This window comes from Ornithodoros turicata, chromosome 1 (assembly GCF_037126465.1).
Source record: "Ornithodoros turicata isolate Travis chromosome 1, ASM3712646v1, whole genome shotgun sequence".
NCBI classification, from domain to species: domain Eukaryota; kingdom Metazoa; phylum Arthropoda; class Arachnida; order Ixodida; family Argasidae; genus Ornithodoros; species Ornithodoros turicata.
Window position 1 is genome coordinate 232306638 of NC_088201.1, and position 21522 is coordinate 232328159.

Sequence of the window (21522 nt, forward strand, 5' to 3'; positions counted from 1 at the left end):
ACACACAGAACCGAGAGGTTGACGGATCCAGCTACTAATTTACAGTGAACGAGGTTTGCAGTACAGAGGAATACGATAGAATAGTCGACCACAAGGCAAATGCAGACAAAAAGAGCGCTTACCTACCATCACGGAGGTATCATCAGCCAAAGCATAAAACGCAAAAGATATAAACGTTCAGAGGAGCAAATGAGTATAACCGGTTCGGTCCGGTGGTTACAATGGGATGGGGTTTGTTTCTGATGAATCCTTGGTTCTACTGTTGACAAGATGCCAACGTCCCGGTTGCCATCGAGATACCATGTCACCAGTCGGTAACTCCACCTGTTGTGGTGACCACAGTTGTGCCACGACACCTTCGGCACATTGAAAACTCTCCGCCTATTGGAGCTATTATGATGATGATGATGATTAGGATTTTAATGGCGCAAAGCCAACTTTGACCATGGAGCGCCACGACAGCTATTGCAGCTATTATGTTATTAAATTACAGTCACTGACGCATCTATTTCGAGTGTCATGGAAAAGGAAGATTATTCCGAAGGTAATTAATCCCAATGACGTAACTCATTGTACTTATTCGGTAGCCCTGAACGTAGGCGGCAACAGTGAGTCAACATGATACGCGCGAGTATAACCATCGGATCCATCGCGTTCGATTGCGAAACTGCATTGCGATTTTACCCCTCGATCATCACCGACAATGGCGCCGAAAGTGCTACGGGGATTGGTGGAGTTCTTTCTGCGCAATTCGACGTAATGCATGGCAAGAGCAGATGACTGATGCTGAGAGCACTCCGGAATACCCTTTCTGGAAACGTCACTTCGGCAAGGCCAGTCAGTGAGCGCCCTTTGGCGCGAACAAGGCCAATGAAGGAGCGGCACATATATATATTGGCGTCCTATCGTCGGGTGAGAGTGATGGACGGCGTCGGCAGGTCCCGGAAAGGTCTGAGATCCGTTCGTGGAATTCCGTTTCTCGTTTGCGCGGTACGTGTTTGCACAGCCGCGAGAGTAACACTGTTTTCCACGGAGCATGGTCGCGTCATTACTCACACTGGTAAGCGAAAGTCGGCGTGCGAACGTGGTATTGCGAGCGCGAAGCAGACCCCGGACGCAACTGCGCTGCGGTCGCATTGGAGTGCCCAGATTACGTCATTCTGGCTTAACTGCAAGGAGGAGTCACAATCTTTAAAAGTCGTTTATTGAATAAGAAACGTCAATTGATTAATTAATACAATATAATAAGTTTTAGGAAAAGAAACTAGACCAAGTAGAGTGCGCAATTACGCCGAACATTAACGTATCCTTTAAAGTGCGGAGCTGCAACGTCACAGTTTAAACGGCAACACTGTGTCCGTGGCAAACATCTGAGAAAAAAATAGAACGATAAATTATTAAATATTCCGCGAAACGGAAGTAAAAACCGTCCGTCACTCGCCTAGAGGAGTCGCCGTTGTTTTTACTCTTTCCTCCTCTGTAGACACGAGAAATGTTCGGAAATTACCTCCTCTGAGAGTCATCCAGCGATCTGATCTCTCCCATACGTCCGCGCACGAAGAGGAGTCTAGGTAATGGAGGACATGATCACGTGAACCCCGGCAGATGGACAGACTCGCCTGTCCGTTTTAACCCGAAGTCCACATTTGCACACGGCACGGCGACGCTTAAGTGGACGGTGAACAAGTGCGCGGTGAAAGATAATGCTGGTCGGTCTCTGATATAGGCGTATTTCACGCAGGCGTCGCTCCAGACTCCATCGGGCGCCCGACGGATCCTCAGCTCAACTGCGGCTATAGGAGTGGACATCGGAAAAGAGGTGAGATTCTAATCCCTGCACGTATATTATCAATGTTGCCTCCTTCTTTGTTATTGCAAAATTGGAATTGCTTCTGATCAACATTACAGGTAATAGTACCAATATAACACCTTACCAATCACCTGTCTTTGTGTGAACCTCTACCCCTTCGGCTCCCTATGCTCATACGGTTCATGCTCCCCTACGGATCGTAGTATTTCGACTATGCTGCTTTACTATTATACTATTTATAGATCGTGACCGCATATAATGCGCTTCTTCCCTATCATGGGCGTTACCTCAGCATTCCGTTCTCCTCATTTCGTGAATATGCAGCAGAATTCTCACCAAGGGTGTCTGGGAAACCCCACACCCAGACCTTCTTCTACAATCTATTATTCTTTTCACCGGAGTTTTCCTTATTAATGCTAATCTTCGCGATAATGGCTGGTATCGCCATGCGTCCGCGTAGTTCACCTCCCACCCTTAGTGATCTACGCAGCAGGTAGCGTTGGCGGTGGAGAAAAATCTCACTGCTCCATTCCATCCGGTATCAGGGAGTGGTTGGACAAACAGATGCTGTAATTGTCCTGCTGTTAAACAGTTTGTCGATGTCGTTAAGGGACCCTACGTTTCATGGTCTGTTCAGTAAAAAAAAAAAGATGTAAAAAGGTCACCTTGGGTCGCCCGCTGCCGCATAAACAACTGATAAGACGATAAAAATAGACGAAGACGTCACGCGAGGAGTCCACTTCAGGCTTATCACTTGGGTACTCAACGCATATTGATGATGATTTCAGAACGACGGCGGAGTACCAGTGTCCCTTACACACCACTTACGAGCCGCAATACAATTTCTCCATAATACCATTTCTCCATTCTTAATAATGAATTTCAAAGAGTCCCGTCTATCGCAGCGTCCACAAATTTCCGCCACGGGGAACATGGTTGAACGTGATAGTGAAGTGCTACGTAACACACTTGCGAAGAATTACAAAATAGTTTTCAACGCGCTTTAAACAATGGTACTTTTTCACACTGCGTTGTATCCAAGAGGCTGTCCAACGAAACACGATCGACGTGCGCAAAGCACAGACTTGCGCACAGAGGCTTATGCTACTTGCGCTCTGTTTGGAAAGAGGGCGCAGATGTTGAGGCACCCAGAGCCGTATATTAAAAGGAAGTCACAAAGTCTCGACCTGTCATTCACAGTTTCGTTCCTCTCATTGGTTTGCTTTTGACCAAGGGGTCGCCGTGACACCATACTGCCACCCCAAATGGCGACGAAAACAAACACAGTGAAGCGGGGATTTCGTGAGAAAAAAAAAATTCACAGACTAACCCGATTTTACGCTGCAAATGCACATCCTAATATAGGTTTCTCGGAAATCAGTTTCAACTTATGATCATCCATCGACATCTAACTGAAAATAACTCGTTTAGTCGGCGCTGCTAGGCCTAGTCAACACGGCGATCATAACGAAATCATAACAAAAACTGCTCTGTGCTGTACAATCTTATATTTAATCGCTGGATTTCATGAATATGAACATTCTTGCATCTTATATTCTAACTATTCACGCAGATATGTTCAAAAATATTGCCCTAAACAGAATGTGTCCCAGCAGGTGGTTCTGCAGGCAGCGGTAAAACAACAGGAGCAGTCGACAATTCCCGACGCGTCGTCCGCTCTCTAGGTGGCGCTAATCAATTTACACCAACAATCCACTATCCTTTGCAGATTACGAGAGGTATCCATTTCCATCACATCCAATCCACGTGCCACCCAAAATGGCGCTGCCCATGTTGGATAGGGGGGAAATAGTGAGGATGGGCTGATTGATAGCGCCCCATATTTCGAGACTTCATTGGAAGGAGAGCTGAAAAAGTGGGTGGAGCTTCAGGTATAGGCATGACCGATTAATGGCCAGACTCCCTTTTAATATACGGCTCTAAAGGTAACCTATAGCCGGCGCCATATCGGCGCCATCTATAGACTTCTTTGGCGCCGTCACGGTCATAGAGCATGCGCAGAAGTGTCGTGGAAAATGTTCATTACGTCACCTCTATAGACCGTCAGAGAGGTTAAACCATGGAGGAAGCAAACACAGGAGCGGCCGTTTCGAACAGATTTCCGTAGGACCCCTCTGGCGGTCGCTCCTGTTAAAACCGCCATTACTTTCTGTCCACCACGTGATCCTCTCTAAAGTTTCAGTTTAGCAACGCTTTGTTGCTCGCGCTGCTTTCCGTGCTTTTATGCTCTTCCAAAGTCATTTACTCTTAAAATGTGAGCACCATTGTGGAAACAACGTTTTGTTAACGTGTTCTTACCGCGGTTGCGGCTGTCGTTCAACAGAAAGCAGCTCTGTCACGGGAATAACGCTTCATTCGTAAGTACGTACTTGATCGGTTTTTCGTACCCCTGTCTGTGAGAGAGTCATCTTGAATCGTTCGTTTGCAAGCTGGCGCTGTGCTACAGCTGCAGATTCATTTGATTTCCTCCATTGTTGTACAAGTTTGGTTACTGGCAGGCTTTACCACTTCAGCAACAAACACACAAAACGTGTCCACGTCGTCATCGCTGCCACGAATGATGTTTTTAGTCCTTGCCTGCTCGTCCTGCAGATCGTGACTGGCCTTGTAGTAGAAGGGTAAACCGAGAGTCTCCGAACACACAAATAAAACTGGACGCGCGGCGTTCATCACAATGCAGATATCTGAACTGCAAGACAATCACGACTCCCGTCGTCTGCTTTGGGAGCTGGCCTGCGCATGCTCTTGGGGTCACGTGAGCGGTCACATGGTAGACAGGAGCATCCCAGAATGCAATGCGAAGGCGGGCACGCACGTCCCAATGGCAAAAATTTGGAAGGGCCGCTCCTGTGTTTCCTTCCTCCATGGGTTAAACAGCTGTGACTCATAGAAATGTCAGCGGCCATTATTCGTTGCTTTCGCGCGATTCGATCGCCCAGAGGTGAAAATAGTACTGGAAGCTTCTGTCTCGCGGCCTCGTATCCAGCTGTCAGTAGGTGAAGCGTCTCCGATGGGGCGAAGCCTTGGAGTTGATGCCCTTGCATAGTGAAAACAAAAAGAAGCTGTTCTGTTTCAAAAACTTGGCCCCGTCTGCTTCCTACAGTTTTCTTCTTCTTCCTTCTTTTTTTTTTTTTTGTTATGCAAGGCACGGTCATTCGCAGTTTGCCTAATAAAATGACCGCCACTGCTAACCACGTGACTTCCAGGAGCGAACGAGGAACGGGAAACGAAAGGAGGCATAAGGGCCGCCCAAAAATGCACGTCCTCCCTGGAATAAAATGTGTATGCCCGATATAGGATTCCCTCCTCTGTCACTCTCTCCGATACTCCGCGCTTCTGTCTTCTCCACCACACGCTGACCAGCTCTGAGGAATCAGCAGCAATGGCTCTAATTCGAATATCAAGCTGACGATACGCTATGTACATTAACACGGGTTAATGCGCAACCAATTCAAAATCGTTGAAAATATGTTATTTGTTCTCGCGGTGGGCACGTCAATATGGTAATGACAGCCATAACGATATTCGACACAGTTTAACGATTTCCCGGTGCCCCACATATTATCTACCCTATATACCCTGTATGTCCCCTATATATCCCCATATATTAACTAGCTTTAATCCTTTTTTAATTCTTTGTTAACGCCGTGAAGCAACGGTGGGTATTAGTGGCGTACAAATGTGGACAGACGGAGAAAGGACGTCGAGAAAGGGTGGGGACAAGGGGGGGTTAATATGCGTCCTGGGCCGACTTCAAGGGGAAGAGTTTTGACATTCGTCTTACTCCTCGACTGGAACGCGGCTCTGGAGCAATCGCCGTTGTCTCTGTACTCACTGTTACACATATGCCTAGTCGGACGAGTGGATTTAGAAAAGGGAAGTTGTTATGTGAGGCATGGGAGAAGCACTGCATGGAGCTTCATGCTTTACCCACTGCACTGGAGGCGTCACCTGCCGCTTCGAACTCTGGTCAATCGGATGGGCGCCTTTAATTTGCGACTTCCAGTGAAGGAATACTAGGAAAACAACGCTTCAGCGGTTCGGCCGTTCGGCTACCATTGGGGACGAGGCTATTTGAGAAATTGGAGTAACGACGGAGCCGTATGGTGTTGCGGGATGTGCTGCATCAAAAGGATAATCACTGCAAGCTCTAATAAAGCGTATGTTTCTTCTGCCGATTTAGTCAGGTATTTTTCAGACGTGTAACGACTTGGTGTAACGACTAACACGCGCGTGCAACTCATGAAGGAATTCATGGGTGAAGTGACATTGATGCAGTCGTAGCTGTTTTGGACAGGAAATCGGGTAGCGAAAAATGTCCAGGATGAGCAACATATAAAACGTACCGCAAAACTGTTGTGTCGACCATTTGTCACGACGGTAATCACGTAAACATCATGTAAACGTCTCTTGCGTTCCTCGGCCTCAGCCTACGAAGAACCGCTAACGTTATGTTTGATAAGAGCCGCGAAAAGTAGTTCAGCAAGGTAAAACTGTGCCGGGAACACCGTCACATGAGGGAGGTGTTTAATTAAATCACAGTGAAAGATAGCAAATGACTGTTACTGGTCATGTAAACAGCAGATCTCGTTCACCAACACATCAATAGATTGTATAAATAGTCTTGCTGTCAATGGACAACTGACATTTTCCTCCCGTCTATACTGAGCAATGTTGACCCAGAGCTTGGTTTCTGGATGCCACAAAACATTTCTCGCCGAGATGGTGCACTGTGACTCATGGGCTGTGACTCAATGGGGCATTTACAGCTCAGTGTCATTACCACCTGAGGCAAGTTGACTCTCTCAGACACTGTCACTGCAGTGCTGTAGAAGACCCAGAGTATATTCTTTGTCATTGCCCATGCTACCGAGCTTTCCAAACTGCCATTTTCAGATGTCTCAATAATCTGAACTCCTGCCCCTCTCTCTAAAATTGCTTGGCCTATGGCTAAATCGAGCCCACGAATGCCTGCTCTCAAAGCTCGTTTGGCAATTTTGGACTCCATGGAACATTATTTCCTTCCTCACACCATGCTTGTGGAGGCAAAGCCATGCTTGCCAAAGCCAAAGAGGCAAAGCGATGCTTATGAAGGGTTTTATTATGCCCTGCTGCTCAGTGTACGGCTTCTGTTTTTAGCTGGAACAAACAAATAAAAAAAATCTGAGGAAATAAATATGCCACCTTCAGTTGCATTCGACCAAGCAAACTAAGTCAATAATGGTGGTTGTTATTCACTCTACTATGTGATGGTGTTCATGTTAATTCACCTGTTTGGTACTGTGATACCAGCTAGCTTCCTTGTAGTTTAACATATATGTGACCGCATGGAGGACAAAGAGGAGGAATTAGCTAGTCTGGCGTAGGAGCTCTCACACTGGCATAGCTGGTCAAAAAGAAAATGTGGGCCATACATTACATAAAACACAAATACCAGTTTGATTTTTTTATTCTTAGAGAAATCATATTTTTGCAGTTATAAGGGATGACAACGTGTTCTACATCCGAAGTGGATGTAGTAATTAGGATCTCGTTTAATTATTGGAAATAGAAGGTCGGTACAAATGCAACGTCGGTTTCCCTATGTGCCGCTACAGTTTTCAAAAGTATGCTCGTGACCATTTAGTGCGAGGACATGGCCCCGAAATAATGGTTGTGTGAGAGTCAGTCTCGGAGCGTTCTTTTTGCCTTTTCACTTGAACGTGAGGAAGAAACAACGCTGCAGATCTACAAGCAGCACATTTAATGTAATGTCGTGCAGGATGCAAGTTCTACAGCGATTTCATATTTCAGCACAATATTTATAAGCTGTAAAAAAAGGTGCAAGGGTACCATACAATGAAGAAGCTGGTACTGTAAATTTTAGACCTCTTCTTGGCATGGGTGCTTGGCATAAAGAGTGACCTGCTAATAAACATACTTGGGGATTTCTGAATGTGAAGATCATAGGAGAGAAAGGAAGGCAAACAAATACAACATTCACTTCTCACACTTCTGATTTCAGTTACTTATTGCGCTTGGTTTTCTTCAGTTCCGACATCTGATAACCAGAATTTGCACTATATATCCACGCGAATAAAAAAGATTTCTGCGAGAAAATTCCATGGTTTTTAAGACCTTGAAAATGGCATTCTTAGGTTCCAGGGTATTCAAAGACCAGTGAAAACAAAGTGCTTGAAGTATTATGTCTAGATACATCTCTTGCAGCTTTTGCATGGCAAATCGTTGTCTAGGAAGGTGCGCGAATCAATGTGGATGTTCCTGAAATTAGAATCTTATTTCGTTGCACTTTGAGATAACCGTATGCTGGTTACAAAAAATTAGGGCACCTCTGCTGACTCAACCTATTCATCCGAGAGAAAATATTTTTTTCTTGCAAACAAACAACAACTTCTTCACATTCATATGCAGCTTATTTGCAGAAATGCATTTCGAGAGTCTATCCAGATCCCTGCAATTATCAGAACGTAGGCTCACAGAAAACCACAGGCAGGTTCCGATTTCACGATTCTACGGTTCTGAGGCTGGAACACACACAAACACATACAGACGGACAAACACAACACACGGTATCGGAATCAGGCTTTTTCGTCGATCGTCACTTTTCAACTCTACGATTTCACGACCAAGGCAGCCCTGCAGGAGAATGGCGATGTTCGCGAAAATGTTCATAATATAGCAGGTGTCCACCATAGCTGGAACCAACACCGGTTACTCATTTGGTGACACGACACGAATTCAGAGCTCCACATACTCAAATTTGACAGGCGAGCAGCAGAACAAATCATTAACTGCAGTGTCAACAGAAAACTGATCGCCGTCCAGACTCGGTACTTTCGTTCCCAGCCCACCGCAAAAAGCCTCACCCTGAGGGGAACTATTTTGAGACGCGGGAGCCAAAAGCCTTGCTGCTCTGAGGCTGTCGTGCCTGTCGACCAATCAGAGACGATTTATTTTGAAAGTTTGAATCTGAAGCATTTCTATCGCAAAAGTTGACTTTTACGGCTTTATCTTTACACTGTGGGTTTTTTTCGTGATTTATTTCGAGGAGTGTATTCTCGAAGCTTATTTTGCGAAGTGTAAACCAGAGTGATCCCAATTAAGTGGATATATGTCTGAAAGAACAGTCCGATTTCTAGATGGGTAAAAATCTAGCGAACCGGTAGAGATGTAGGAAGGGAGTTGCCTCAGGACAGGAGCCGCCGATATTTCGAACAGAGACTGTTCTTCTTCTGGGCGAAGAAGGACAGTCTCTGTTCGAAATATCGGCGGCTCCTGCCCTTAGGCAACTCCCTTCCTAGTCCGATTTCTAGTTCCTTCCAAACACGGGAGTAAAAGCCGAAAAGGAGAAAGTGCTGAGAATAACCTGTTGAACTGTGTCTCGGTGCGTTAACAGAGGAATTTAACGTTGGAAGTCGTTTGTCCCGTTTAGATGTGTCGTCGAAACAGTGCTTCTTTACGATAGTTTTTATAGTCGCTTCACGGTCGGCCACAGCGTAGTCCGTGATTAACAGTGACTGTTGGACAAAACACGAAGTGAATGCGGTGTTGTACGGGAACAAGCAATAGCAAAGTGCTTCCCTCTCGATTGCCGTTGACCGAGTAACGAAAAAACGAAGGCGTTCCATCTCTCGAATCGTTTCTCCACCAAGCAACAGAGCAGAAATGTTGAACAGGCATTTTCCCCGGGGGCTGTGACTTTTGGAAACCACTGATTCCATCAGAACTGTATTTGGAGTCATCTGATAATGCGTCTTTGCATGATTTTTGGGGTCAAAACTGTCCCTTTAATATCAAAACGCTTCACGGGAGAGAAAATTGACTTGGTAGACTGTTGAATGACGCCACACATTCTGGTATCGCTTATTTATTTATTTTTAACCACGTGCCTGACAGAAATAATACATTTAAGCAATTGGGAACAGTTGCTTGGAGACTACTGTAGTGGTAGGGATTTTTCCCATTCTGCGCTATTAATTATATGCCACTCAAAGGGGTTGGGACACTTTCATACATGTGGTTCATGACGTCATGTTCATGAGATCCGTTCGTTCTAAAAAACAGCGTTTCGCAGAGTGAAGGAAGACTGAGGGTACGTCGTGACGTAGCCTGTTCCCCTTACTTATGATAGAGAGAGTACCCACAGGTCAAGCGGGTATAAGGACCGCGTGAGGACGGAAAAAACAGCAGAGAAAGACAGAGCGGTCCTAATCCTGACTTTTTCACCCCAATCGTTGTCAGTCCGACGAAAGAATGTGGCAAAGTCAGCCCACAGAGTGACAGTAGAAAGGGATAACACAGTCATGGCGTATCGCATCTGGCTTCCGCTGGGATCATGCCTTCCATTTCCCAATTACAGCAACTGTCGCTTTTTTTTTACTATCACTTTGTGGGCGGGATTTGCGACCTGCTTTTGTCGCGCTTTGCACTTAAGAAGTAATCAAGCGCTATGCTATTGGTGTCCCGAGAAGCATGATGTTCGGCTTTTTTTTTTCGATATTATACATCCTTAATTTCTCTGTTAATTATCATGTTGATTATCAAGTGGAGTAAATTCGGCACGCTCTTCACATTAGTGGAGTAAAAAAGTGACCTACACTTGACAATTTTCGACTTCATTTCGCAAAAAATAAACTTACGTTACATGACATTCACATCAGGATGTAGCCAAGACCTAGTAAGAACAAATTCAGTTGACCGCATCATTCTAGGTGGAGTTTTTTTTTTTTTTCGTTACAATTCAATGAGACGTTTTCTGGGACACCCTGTATGTCAGCGCACTGCCCCTTTAACGTCCACACGCTACCTGTTGCTCTTGTAGGTCTATTCCTCCGTTCTCAGCTGAAGTCAACATTTCCCAAAAGAGAAGGCGAAACCTACTTGGGCGGCACAGAAGTGCGCAGTGAAAGACAATGCTTATCGGTCCGCCCTCAGAAGCGTACTTGCTCCAGACTCCTTCGTTTGACAGATGAATCGCCACCTCAACTGCCGCTGTGGGAGTGGACGTCGCAAGTGAGGTGAGATTCCCATCCCCGCGTGCATTTTATTAATCTCGTCTCTCCTCGACTGTAATTGGAAACCTATAATTGCTTCTGAACAATTATTTTTAACAATCAGTGTGTCTTTGTGTCAACCTCTACATCATCTGCTTCCGCTGCTCATAGACAGATCGTAGTGTTACTATGTCATCACTGCAGACAATCTGTGCTGCTTCTTCCCTATCTATGGCCTTTCTTCAGCATTCCGTTCTACTCATTTCATGGATATGAAGCACAGTTCCCTCGAATGGTTTGTGAAAAAAAAAGAGAAAAAGAAAAACTTATTCTAAGATACCCTATTGGTTCCCCTGGAGTATTAAATAGTACAGGGTCGGCCACACTTAAAAGTATCGCGGGAGCGCATGACCTGCAAGTATCCCAGCGTCGCGTAACGAATGCTCCTGATTCTGAGACCTTGCGCCTGGCGAACGTTCGCCACCTCTCGGTTTGGTCCGTCATTGCTCTCGTAACACTGGCGGGCGGGGTGAACCACATGCTGTTGCTATTCAATCTCAGCTGGCGATGTTTTGATCAGTGCGTGGCGCGACGTAATCTCTGTGTTATCAAAATTGTGAAGAATAGTAAAAGATTACGCCAAGCCACGCACTGATCAAAACATCCCCAGCAGAGATTGAATAGCAACAGCAGGTGGGTCTCCCCGCCCGCTAGTGCTACGAGAGCAATGACGGACCCAACGGAGAGGTGGCGAACGTTCGCCAGGCACGAGGTCTCAAACCCAGGAGCATCCATTACGCGGCACTGGCGTACTTGCAGATCATGCGCTCCCGCGATACTCTTAAGTGTGGCCGACCCTGTATTTGTATTAGAAGTAGTATTAACTGTAATCCTCGCGATAATATAGAGCTTTAGTACATCGAACAGTATAGCTTTTTGAATACGTAAGGGATAGCGTTGCTGGTTCTGCGCACGCCACTAACACAAAGAGAGCTTTGCGCAGTGCGGAGGACTACAACCGCTATCTATTACTACGCTATCGCCTTCAAGTACGATGAACTCAAACTCTGTAATGACTGGTATTGCTCGACATTCCGCGTTGTTGACCTTTCGGGATGTATGACCTACGCAACGGAGCATTGGCTGCGGTGGAACAATGTCACCGTGTCATTCCATCTGGTTACGGAACACCGCGGTGTAATATTTCCCCATTGGAGCAACATCCTTGCTGGAAACTGCAGTGGACACACATACTACGAATGGAACCAGTTACTACCATACCTTTCGAGCATTCCTAGCTCCACAGCTTTTTCTAAAGCAGTTATGGATCAACTAAGCGTGCTAAAATAGGTGATCACTTGTTGTTTTGTACTTTTTCTTTATTTTAGGCTCTGTGTGAGCCACATGAATTGTTGTGTCCCTTTGTTCTTCATTCTGCATGCTCTGCCTTGGGCCTCAACTGATGGCTGGGTAGTATTCTAGAAAAAAATTAATACTTGAGGATGAATACAATAGCTAGTTACACGTTTCTTACTAGACCACTTCCTGGTATCTAGCAGGGAGCCACTCGAATGAAGAAGTATCCCTGTGTCGTATGTCCCAAGCCAACTTGGAGCTGATTGCTACAAAACGTTTTGCTGGTTTGAGCCTTCGTGTTTGTGTTTGTTTACGTGTCTTGCCCATCGCTCAGGCTTGCCTATCATGGAATTTATCCACCAGCTAGCCTGCATTTACGCCATTCTGTCAATGATTGCTACATCCAGTGCAAAAAAAAACAAAAAAACAAGTGAACCACTGTTTTTTTTTACGGGCGTATTTGAACGACGCAGGCGTATTTGAAATCAGCCACAAATATGCGATGAGAGGAGGACATGCCCTTGCCTACATGATGAATCGAGCATAAAAAAAAAGAACAAGAGGAGACGGGAGCTACTGCTTGGGTTACTTTTGTTAACACTTATCAGATTATTATCCTGATGTCTCTTCCTTTCCTTTGCTCTTGTTTTTTGCAGTGTTCTTTCTATCATCTGGGCGGGGGAATGTTCTCCTCTCATCGCATCTTTGCGGGCGATTTCCTGCCCCGTTGAAATACGCGCGTCAAAAAGAAAGCCTGTTTTCATTTTTTTTCTCTATTTTGCACTCGCTGTAGCATAGATATTTCGGCTTCCCGTATATTCGACTAAGTTCGCCACGGCCTTCCTGTATGCGCATGCGCGGTCCTTGCGTCCGCCATCTTTGAGCGGAAAACATCGCTATGGAACTTTTCTGGGTAGGCATTCATGTGCATGCGCGGCACGCGCAGCCACCTGCGGGCGACTGTCATGTTCATTTGGGGGAGAAAATCGGTTTCACGGTTACGCTTCACTTTGTAATGGTAATGAGTACAGTGCGCTTACATTATTTCCGTATTCTTCTTCCAATCTTCTCTTGCTACTTTCCCACGGAACGTGCCAGTCCAAAAAGCGCGTCACCATTATTGGGGGAAGGACACGACGGTCGACAATCCGCCGCCAGGGGCGACGCGAATATGGAAGTGGGCCGTTGTTGCCTATTTTGGCGGAGCAGCCTACCTTGCCATTGGAGCAACCTTTCCTTCAAGGCCACCACGAAGCTCCCGTTGGCATTGATTCCAGTACTGTGTCAATCTGCCAATAGAACAGACTTGCTCCCGGTGGTGCAACAAAACTTGCTTCGGAAGAGCATCAAATCCTCCATTGGAATTCTACATACGTATGCGATATGCATGGGGAAAGAGGCGGTCTTCGTGTTTTTCTGTTGTGTTGGTGGAGGGGGCAACATAGGTCGGCCGTGAAGCTGATTCTTCTTCAACTAAGTAACCAGCGCGATTTGATACTGGTGACCTCATGTGTTCAGTACTGCAAGAACCGAACAAGCTAGAAACTGGTTTGTATCACATACTACTTGCAAGTTCTGATAAGGCTATAGCTCAAGGAGCCTTGTTACGAGCCTCGTTGACCACGTGTGTGCCCTGTCTCCAACAGGGATTGTACGTTGTACGCAGAATGTCCGCCGTCACACTGACGCCTTGCAATTTTAGCCCCGATTACACTCGCAGAGCAACGTCACGAATCTTCAATAAGAAGTGAGTGTGGCAAATGTTGACGACACTTCTGCAGCTTATTTTATGCTAAATGTATGCGCAATACGCGAATGTTGCACTCGACTAGTAGAGGGCAGCCTTGTTTACTCTTGTCTACGGCATAGCGTAGTTGGTCTACGCGAACTTCAGGTAGACCAGAATAACTGCAGCAGAACCGTCATGAAGATCACACACAACGAAGGTGTCCGGCACCTGTACCCTCTATTAATCATTTTATCTCTGAGTAAACATATGACGCATCACGTTTTATTACTTACGCATAAATTACTGCACAACCAGGTTTTTATGCCAAACATCAAAATCGTCTGCAATACTAGCACTGCATTCACTCGATCATCTCACCTGAATCTTCTCTCAGTGCCAAAGTGCCGAAGAAACTGTGTATTTACTTCTCACCGAACCTGTGGAATTATCTACCCCAAAATATAAGAAACGCGACTGCATTTTCTTCTTTCCAACTGGTATGCCATCAACCAATTGAGCAAGAGTCGTAATGCCCGTTCAACTCAAGTAGAGTTATATCCTTGTTACACGGTCATCCTTAACAGTGGTTAGACAAACCGCCGTTACTCATAACCGCCGTTCGACACCGTTAGACGGCCGACCTAACTGCAGTTACGCCGCTAACGGCTGTTAGTGCAAACGGAGCTAGGCAACCTCTGCTTAGGCTGCCAAACCGAGAAAATGGCGGCGAGCATGTCGATGGAACGGTGCGGTGAGAACAGAACCGTGCCGATATTTGGCTATGTTGTTTAAAAAGAAGTTCGATACAGGAAAAGTATGTTAGGCATATATTATTCAATCATTTTATATGTAGCCGCAGTTTTTGATTTTATTTCTAAGTGCTCAATTTAGTAAATATTAATCCGCGGAAATGAAACCACGTTACCACAGCAAACTGTGATGATACACGCCGTGTAACAGCAGCGAACGGTGGTTTAGGATAACCGCGTTTAGGTAGGCTGATGGCGGTTATTGAGGACCACGGTTAAGAATGACCGTGTAACAAGCGTATTAGCGGCACCTTAAAGTCTGCAACAATGCGGATATGCTCTGCGGTTTCCACTTTGGGAAGGTGAGGGGGAGGGTGATGGCTGGTTTATTTTCGGCATTCGCAATTCCATTTTTCAGGGCGTCTATTGCTTCCTCTTCCTTTTATTTTGGACACTTTTACTTCTTATGACCTAGCAGCTGACGTCTTCATGGTTGCCATTTGTGATACGCTGCGTCGCTAACTTTAGTTAGCGGTTCCGCCCCGGTTGAGTTAGGGGAACCTCAAACGACCATTTCAATCACGAAGTTTTCCCATATGTCAATCACCCGCTAAGGCTGACTAACTTTTCAGTGACGATGACGTCCATTCCGGCAGAGGAATCAGAGAGGGGGGAGCTTCACGAATTCCTTCGAGGAGCCGACATTCACTCCTAGTACGACAAATTCAAAGAGATAGGTAAGCCAAAACAGCAGTGCGTGCTAGCGCATACTTAGACCAGGAACGTGCTTCAAACGTCCTGGAACGGTTAACGACAATCGTTGTGACAGTGTTGTACTACAACTAAGCGGGGTCGTCCTTGGAACAGAGGCGTCGCATAGCTCACGGCGAAGTAGCGGTTTCGAAACCTGATATATGCATACTATCCCAAGCAGCACAGTGTACTGAAAGTCGAGTGGAATAAGGTTGGACGGTATGTGTCTTAGCAGTGTTTCGTAGCTTCAAGACTCTGTTCAAGGTGTTCAACTTACCCGTCCACCCCTATTGCACTCGACATTCAGTACACTGTGCTGCTCGGGGCGCCCACCGATGTTGCTCGGTCACGTACTCCTCTGGTATGGAAGCCAAATACGTTGTGCCACACGACGAGATTCAGCTGAGATTGTGCGGAACTCTTAGGGGAGAGAAAATTCCGGGTGTATCAATTTATTTCAGTGTTATAAGAGTACATGAGAGATTTCCTACAACCTCGATAAAGTTCCAACACCAAGTAGTGCGTGCACTGTAGCACGGTTGAGTGCGATAGGAATATGCTTCGTTGTTTATATACCCTGTTTTTACGAACCCCAGCGGAAAATAGGCATTGGTTTGGTAGGCGTCACACTTGCGCAAAGCGGGTTTACCTAGCGTACGAGAGCATTAGGCGAAGCCCCCTTTAGAAGACTGACCGTCTCGAGGTCTTGGTTACTAGAATGTAGATGAGTGGAACCAGTCAGCGCCCAAGTAGAGGCCATACAAAAGATAGCCAACGATGACACCTCTTCTGTAATGAACACTAGCTTTCATAAAGCAGACTACATTCCTTCAGGCGTAAATCAGAACCTGTAAATCAGACGGTGTAAAACAGGGTGTCGGAGCGAACCGAAAACCGGAACCGAAAACCGAAAAAAAACGCTATTTTGATGCGAACCGGAACGGAATCGAAACCGTATACATTTTTTTCGTTCAGGAGGGAAGCCGAAAAATATATTTAACGGTTTTCGGTCGAAGAAAAAACTTCGCCGGTTTGGACTACGGATAGGCGAATGAAACAGACGTCGTATGCTCTGAAGTCATGTCATGGATACTATACGAGGGTTGCGGTTTACGGTGGACTGGATGTCGGTATACTATGACCCTTAGGCTCCCTTTGTAATGGTTTATCGTTCGCGCACGCACACAGACTTAGAGGTACATGTGACTCTCTAGCAATGTGCCGTAGCGTTCGTTTTAATTTGATCCCCGCAAACTCTCCTCAACTAAACAGCGACCCAAGGAAGCTGCATAACGGCTCTTTATCGGTAATGTCGCGCAACGCGTCCCTTGTTTGAGAACAGCTAAGTTGAATACATTTACGTATACGCGAGGGCAAGCCCGTGCGAAGTGGCAACTCTTTTGTGGACAGGACACGAAGAAAATAAAACGGAACCGTCGAGCGCGTTTGTGAGGGAAGGTGTTCCTCGATTTGCGTCGTACTCGTGCGATGGTGCTTGCTGGCTAGACAGTAGCAACAGACATTCGGATGGGACGCGATCGCTCCAACCCAGCAAGAAAGTACTTTACTTATGAGATCACGCCAAACAAGTCAATTTGTAGCATGTGCTTCAAGAAAGGAGAAAGCCCATTTGAACAGACGGTAACCTACAGGAACCAGGAGCTACCAAGTTCACAGTGGTCTATTAATATTAAATACCATGTATGCGGAATAAACGAGTTTACATTTTGTAGCATCGATTTTTTTTTTTTTGGTGGGGATGAATATTCCCAGCAGAAGCAGAACCGGTTAAAAACCGGTATGAACCGTTATTTTTTTGCTCCGGAGCAGAACCGGTACCGGATCGTTTATGATGTAACCGGAACGAAAACCGGAACGAAAAACGTTTTGGTTCGACACCCTGGTGTAAAATAATGTACATGAGGGGAACCAAGAACCTTTACACTAAAGAAATATAGTCTGCTACATGAAAGCTAGTGTCCATTAAAGAAGAAGTGTCCATCTTGGTTCTCTTTTGTTCTTCATTAACTTGAGTCGAAAAATGAATTGTCATTAGAACAGCAGAAACTGATGTACTACTTAACGCTTTCAATAAATGCGGTAAGACAGATTTATAAAAGTAATCGAGCTGTAGCGTGTTGCTTTATTTTTGCATTTGTGTTCTTGTCAAAAGGACAGTGATTTCGTCCGTAAAGTGTCATTACAGCTGCACTATATAGGCTTTGTCGATTGGACTAGCAACAACTGAGGTGAAAACAGCCACATACTTCCCTGAGACGATCAAGAACAAGACGGTGTATTTTCTGCACGGCATGTCTGCGTTTTCCTCTACCGTCTAACCAAGGTTAATGAATGCGTATATAGTATCACGTAGGATAATTTGGGATAGCACCAATACGGGTGAATGTTGGTGTTCTTCCTCTACCTCCGCCTGTGGCCGTCTCGTAATGCTTCAAAGCGCTCGAGGTTCCCATAAGCCTTTGCGTGCCACGGGTGGCGCTTGCTTTTCTGAAAAGGTTAGCCTTTTCAGAAATGGGCCGCGTCTTCATGACTATACATTTGTAACCAAGAAGAAGCACCATATTTCAATCCCAATGTTCGTTCACAATTAGCAGCATCATTTATCAGCCTCCGGTACATTCGTGTGGCGAAATCGAAGCTGGCGGAGCTTAGATTCCAACTCATAAAACGTTTCGTCAAGAAGAGCAGACGTGTCGCCTAAAGAGTGTTCAGTTCATCACCTGTCCTTTCCACGACGTCCGATGAACAACAACGCTTCCTGCACGGTCGGCTTGCCGGCGCGGCGACACCGGAGAAATCGCAGAAAAGAAAGAAAAGGACGGCGCGGCCATATGACGTCAGCGGCTGGCAGTCGAGCGAGGGGGCATTTCTGCCGCGAGATTCAAAGCTCTCTCGCGCTCCAGGATTGCGCGCTACGCTCAAACTTTTTGTGCGAATATGTATCACAGGGCTCAGAGTCGTAATTTCTACTTTTCCCGTCATATTTAATTTCGATCATTTCCATGCTCCTTTAAAATCGTCTAATCCGTTGGTACAGGTGGCCGTATCTGCGCTGTTAGCTCCGTTTTTTTTTTTTTTTTGCTGATCGCTGCGGTATTTAGACTTTTCATGGAGTCCAGCTAATCGCTCACATTCGGGTTGCCAAGAATGCTCCTTCCCTTGAAGACCTTCACAGCGTGTGGTGTCGCTGGTGGAGTAGCTGGTGGACGTTGCCGGGTCATTCCCGAACAAGAACCCCTCCCCATGAGACGAGGTGGCATTCACGAGGCACATAAATAGCGTTTTTCATAACAGACACCATATGCGCATGTCGCACCACGTCACCTACAGAGGTTAGTACACACCATGGGAGTGCGGGAAACAAAAGGGACCGTGGCTTCCATCTAGAGTTCATTTGTGGAAATTCCGTGCTCTTCACTCTCAGATATAGAGATATAGAGTATTATACTTCGATGTCGTGGAACACTTTGAACCTTATCAGAGGACCGACCGTCTACATATCAGAGCATTCGACTGTCCTCGTGGTATGTTCTTGGGTCCCTTGGTTATACGTTTTTGTCCGCCCTTCCTGGAATGCTTTACCTTATGCTGAATAAATGGGACGCCCATGGAAAGACGAAGAAACCGTGCCAGAAATGAACATACTTTTACAAAGAATACGAAGGGGAGAGGTCGACACGAAGCAACACGAGCTCCTGCGTAAGGTGGACTTCACCTGCTATAGAAGCGTTACGTGCCGCCATTTCTGGCAGAAACGTACATACAAACTGGCCATACTGCTTGTCTTGTAAAGTGGGCCTCACCTAAGCACCCGAGCGCTGGGTGAAGCCGCCTTGCAGAATGATGACGCCTACCAAAACGATGCCGGCATCATCTTCTGGTTGTGGACAGATGTTGGAATATGTTTATTCGCGTCATATTCAGCAAATAGCTGTTTCTGTCTCTGTCATCCGCGAAGTGAGAGTCTCGGCCATGCTGATTGTTTTTTTTTGTTCTTTTTTTTTTTGTAAACAAGTGGCCTTACTCAAAGTATAGATGCAACCACTCTGTCGAAGGTGTCTTCTTTTGTTTCAATATTCTCAGAGGAATTTTCCACGCGTAATTATTTTTGATGAAAGATGCCTCAGAACATCAGTTTTCTCATGTAATTACTTTTATTTTCATTTTGTTGATTATGTTTTGTACAACTTGTCGGAAAGGGAGATCAATAAGACAGGCATTCTAAAGACATGTTTGCTACTGATGGATTTACAGCTCACGGCTTCATCATTCGCAACAATAATTTTACCTGAAACAGGCGACCTTTTAAATCGCTGTGTTTCCCGTGTGTGAACCGCACGCTCAAGAACTGACTTACTTTGCAGAGACGATGACGTCCGTTACGACAAATGAATCCAACCCGGAGCTTGAGAAGCTCCTTCAAGACGCTGACCTTTTCTCCTATTACGACAAGTTCATCGATATAGGTGAGTCAAAACAGAACTTCATGATGAGGGTGGTGATCGCGGTGGGACTTCATGTCTCCGCGCATTTCAATCGGGGATAGGTCGCTTTTGTCGTCAGCCAAGCACCGTCAATATATTGGGAGTGACCGCTCTCGGGGTCACGGGTTCGAAACCTTATACGATGCCAGCAGAAGTTCGTACGCTTAAAGGGACTGTCACGTCCGAAAGCATGTCGATGGAGGTCGATGTTGCAACGTTCGGCACCGCTTTACAGCTTACTTGGTCATGTTTCTCTCCCGAAAACAGCAAGACTCGCACACCCTCAGAAGTAATGGAAAAACCTCCTCAGATATTCGTAGCGTTGACCCCATAATGCTGAGGAATATCGATTTTGCGTACTTTTCTTTTTGTTCATGTTAGGTGAAATGTCCTCGAACAAAAACTGTAAGCTCGAGAACAATTACTTTACATTACTAGCGGCAGCTGCTTCACATGAAGCTCCGCATCTTCCCAAGTTCAACGTATGTTCGCCTCATGATGTAAATTAAGGAATTTACAGGAAAATCCGTTCGCATATTCCTAAATGTCTTAATACTTTGCATGTTCGAGTATGGATTCATATGTCAGTGCGTTAATGAAAAGCAAGGAGACTGTTCAGTCGACAACATACCAGTGGACACATACAGATAAATCTTTATCGAAGACGGAGGCGGCGAATAATGACACTGGTGCTTCTGCAACGCATGGAGACTCGTGTCTTGATAAGATATCAGTGCTCTCTAACCTCACTTACTGATCTGCCCTTAGGCGGGGACAATGTGCAGCAGCTTCGTGACTGCACGCCGGACGACTTCCAGGAGGTCATCACCCTGGTACATATGGCCACAAAGCCACTTCACGTAAAGAGATTGAAGAAAGCACTGAAAGAGTGGAAACCACAGCCAGGTAAATCATAAACCAGATAAACAGAAAACAGGAAATTTTGAAATGGGACAAGATCTTCATGTACCACGTGTTGGCATGCGTGCGTGGTACATAATGACAGTAGAGAAAGCCGGCAAGAGTCCCTTCGTTGAGTCAGGCCTCAAATCCCGGCCTCACCAGCAGAGCAGTTTACGAGCTGTTTTCTGTATTCTCCGTAGGCATTCCTAACCATTCTAGTTGCGTTCACGAGCCTTCTAAATGGTAGCAACGATCGCATAGGCTCTTCTGGGAACGCCCAGTTCCCTCTATGCCTAACTACGGGGAAGTGGAGGATAGTGAGGTAGAATTGTGAGCGGTTGTATTCTTACCCAGATACTTGACTCAATCGACAGTTGTGCTACCGCCACATGAGCCTCTCTGTCGTTTCAGAAAATCAAAATATGTGTCAGCGTAGTATGTGTCAACGTAGGAATATAAACGACATTACCTTACAGTCTCAGGAACGTCCACGGCGGCAGATGAAGCAAAAGGGGAGCTTCACGAACTACTTGGACGAGCGGGTCTGCTCTCCTACCACGGCAAGTTCATGAGGATAGGTGAGTCAAATGTCACTGTGAATGTGCTTCTTTACGGCGGAAGTAAAATTCAAAAACAAGTTGCTATCAAATGAAAGTTAGTGTTTGAAAAACATGTTTTTAACCGGGACTGTCATGCTCTGTGG

The 21522-nt window shown here is 45.9% G+C and overlaps 1 protein-coding gene across 2 annotated transcripts in view; it reads left to right on the forward strand.

Moving 5' to 3' along the window:
• The first annotated feature begins 1706 nt into the window (after window positions 1-1706).
• The window catches only part of LOC135379095 (uncharacterized), a 51991-nt gene continuing 32175 nt past the window's right edge, over window positions 1707-21522 (forward strand). The window contains exons 1-6 of one of the 2 annotated variants that reach the window (XM_064612349.1): window positions 1707-1819; window positions 10653-10848; window positions 15291-15395; window positions 19797-19898; window positions 20685-20822; window positions 21296-21397. In XM_064612349.1, coding sequence (XP_064468419.1) covers window positions 19802-19898; window positions 20685-20822; window positions 21296-21397 — 337 coding nt within the window. In that variant the 5' untranslated portion in view covers window positions 1707-1819; window positions 10653-10848; window positions 15291-15395; window positions 19797-19801. The remainder of the gene's footprint in view (window positions 1820-10652; window positions 10849-15290; window positions 15396-19796; window positions 19899-20684; window positions 20823-21295; window positions 21398-21522) is intronic. The other variant, XM_064612350.1, reaches the window with a different exon arrangement.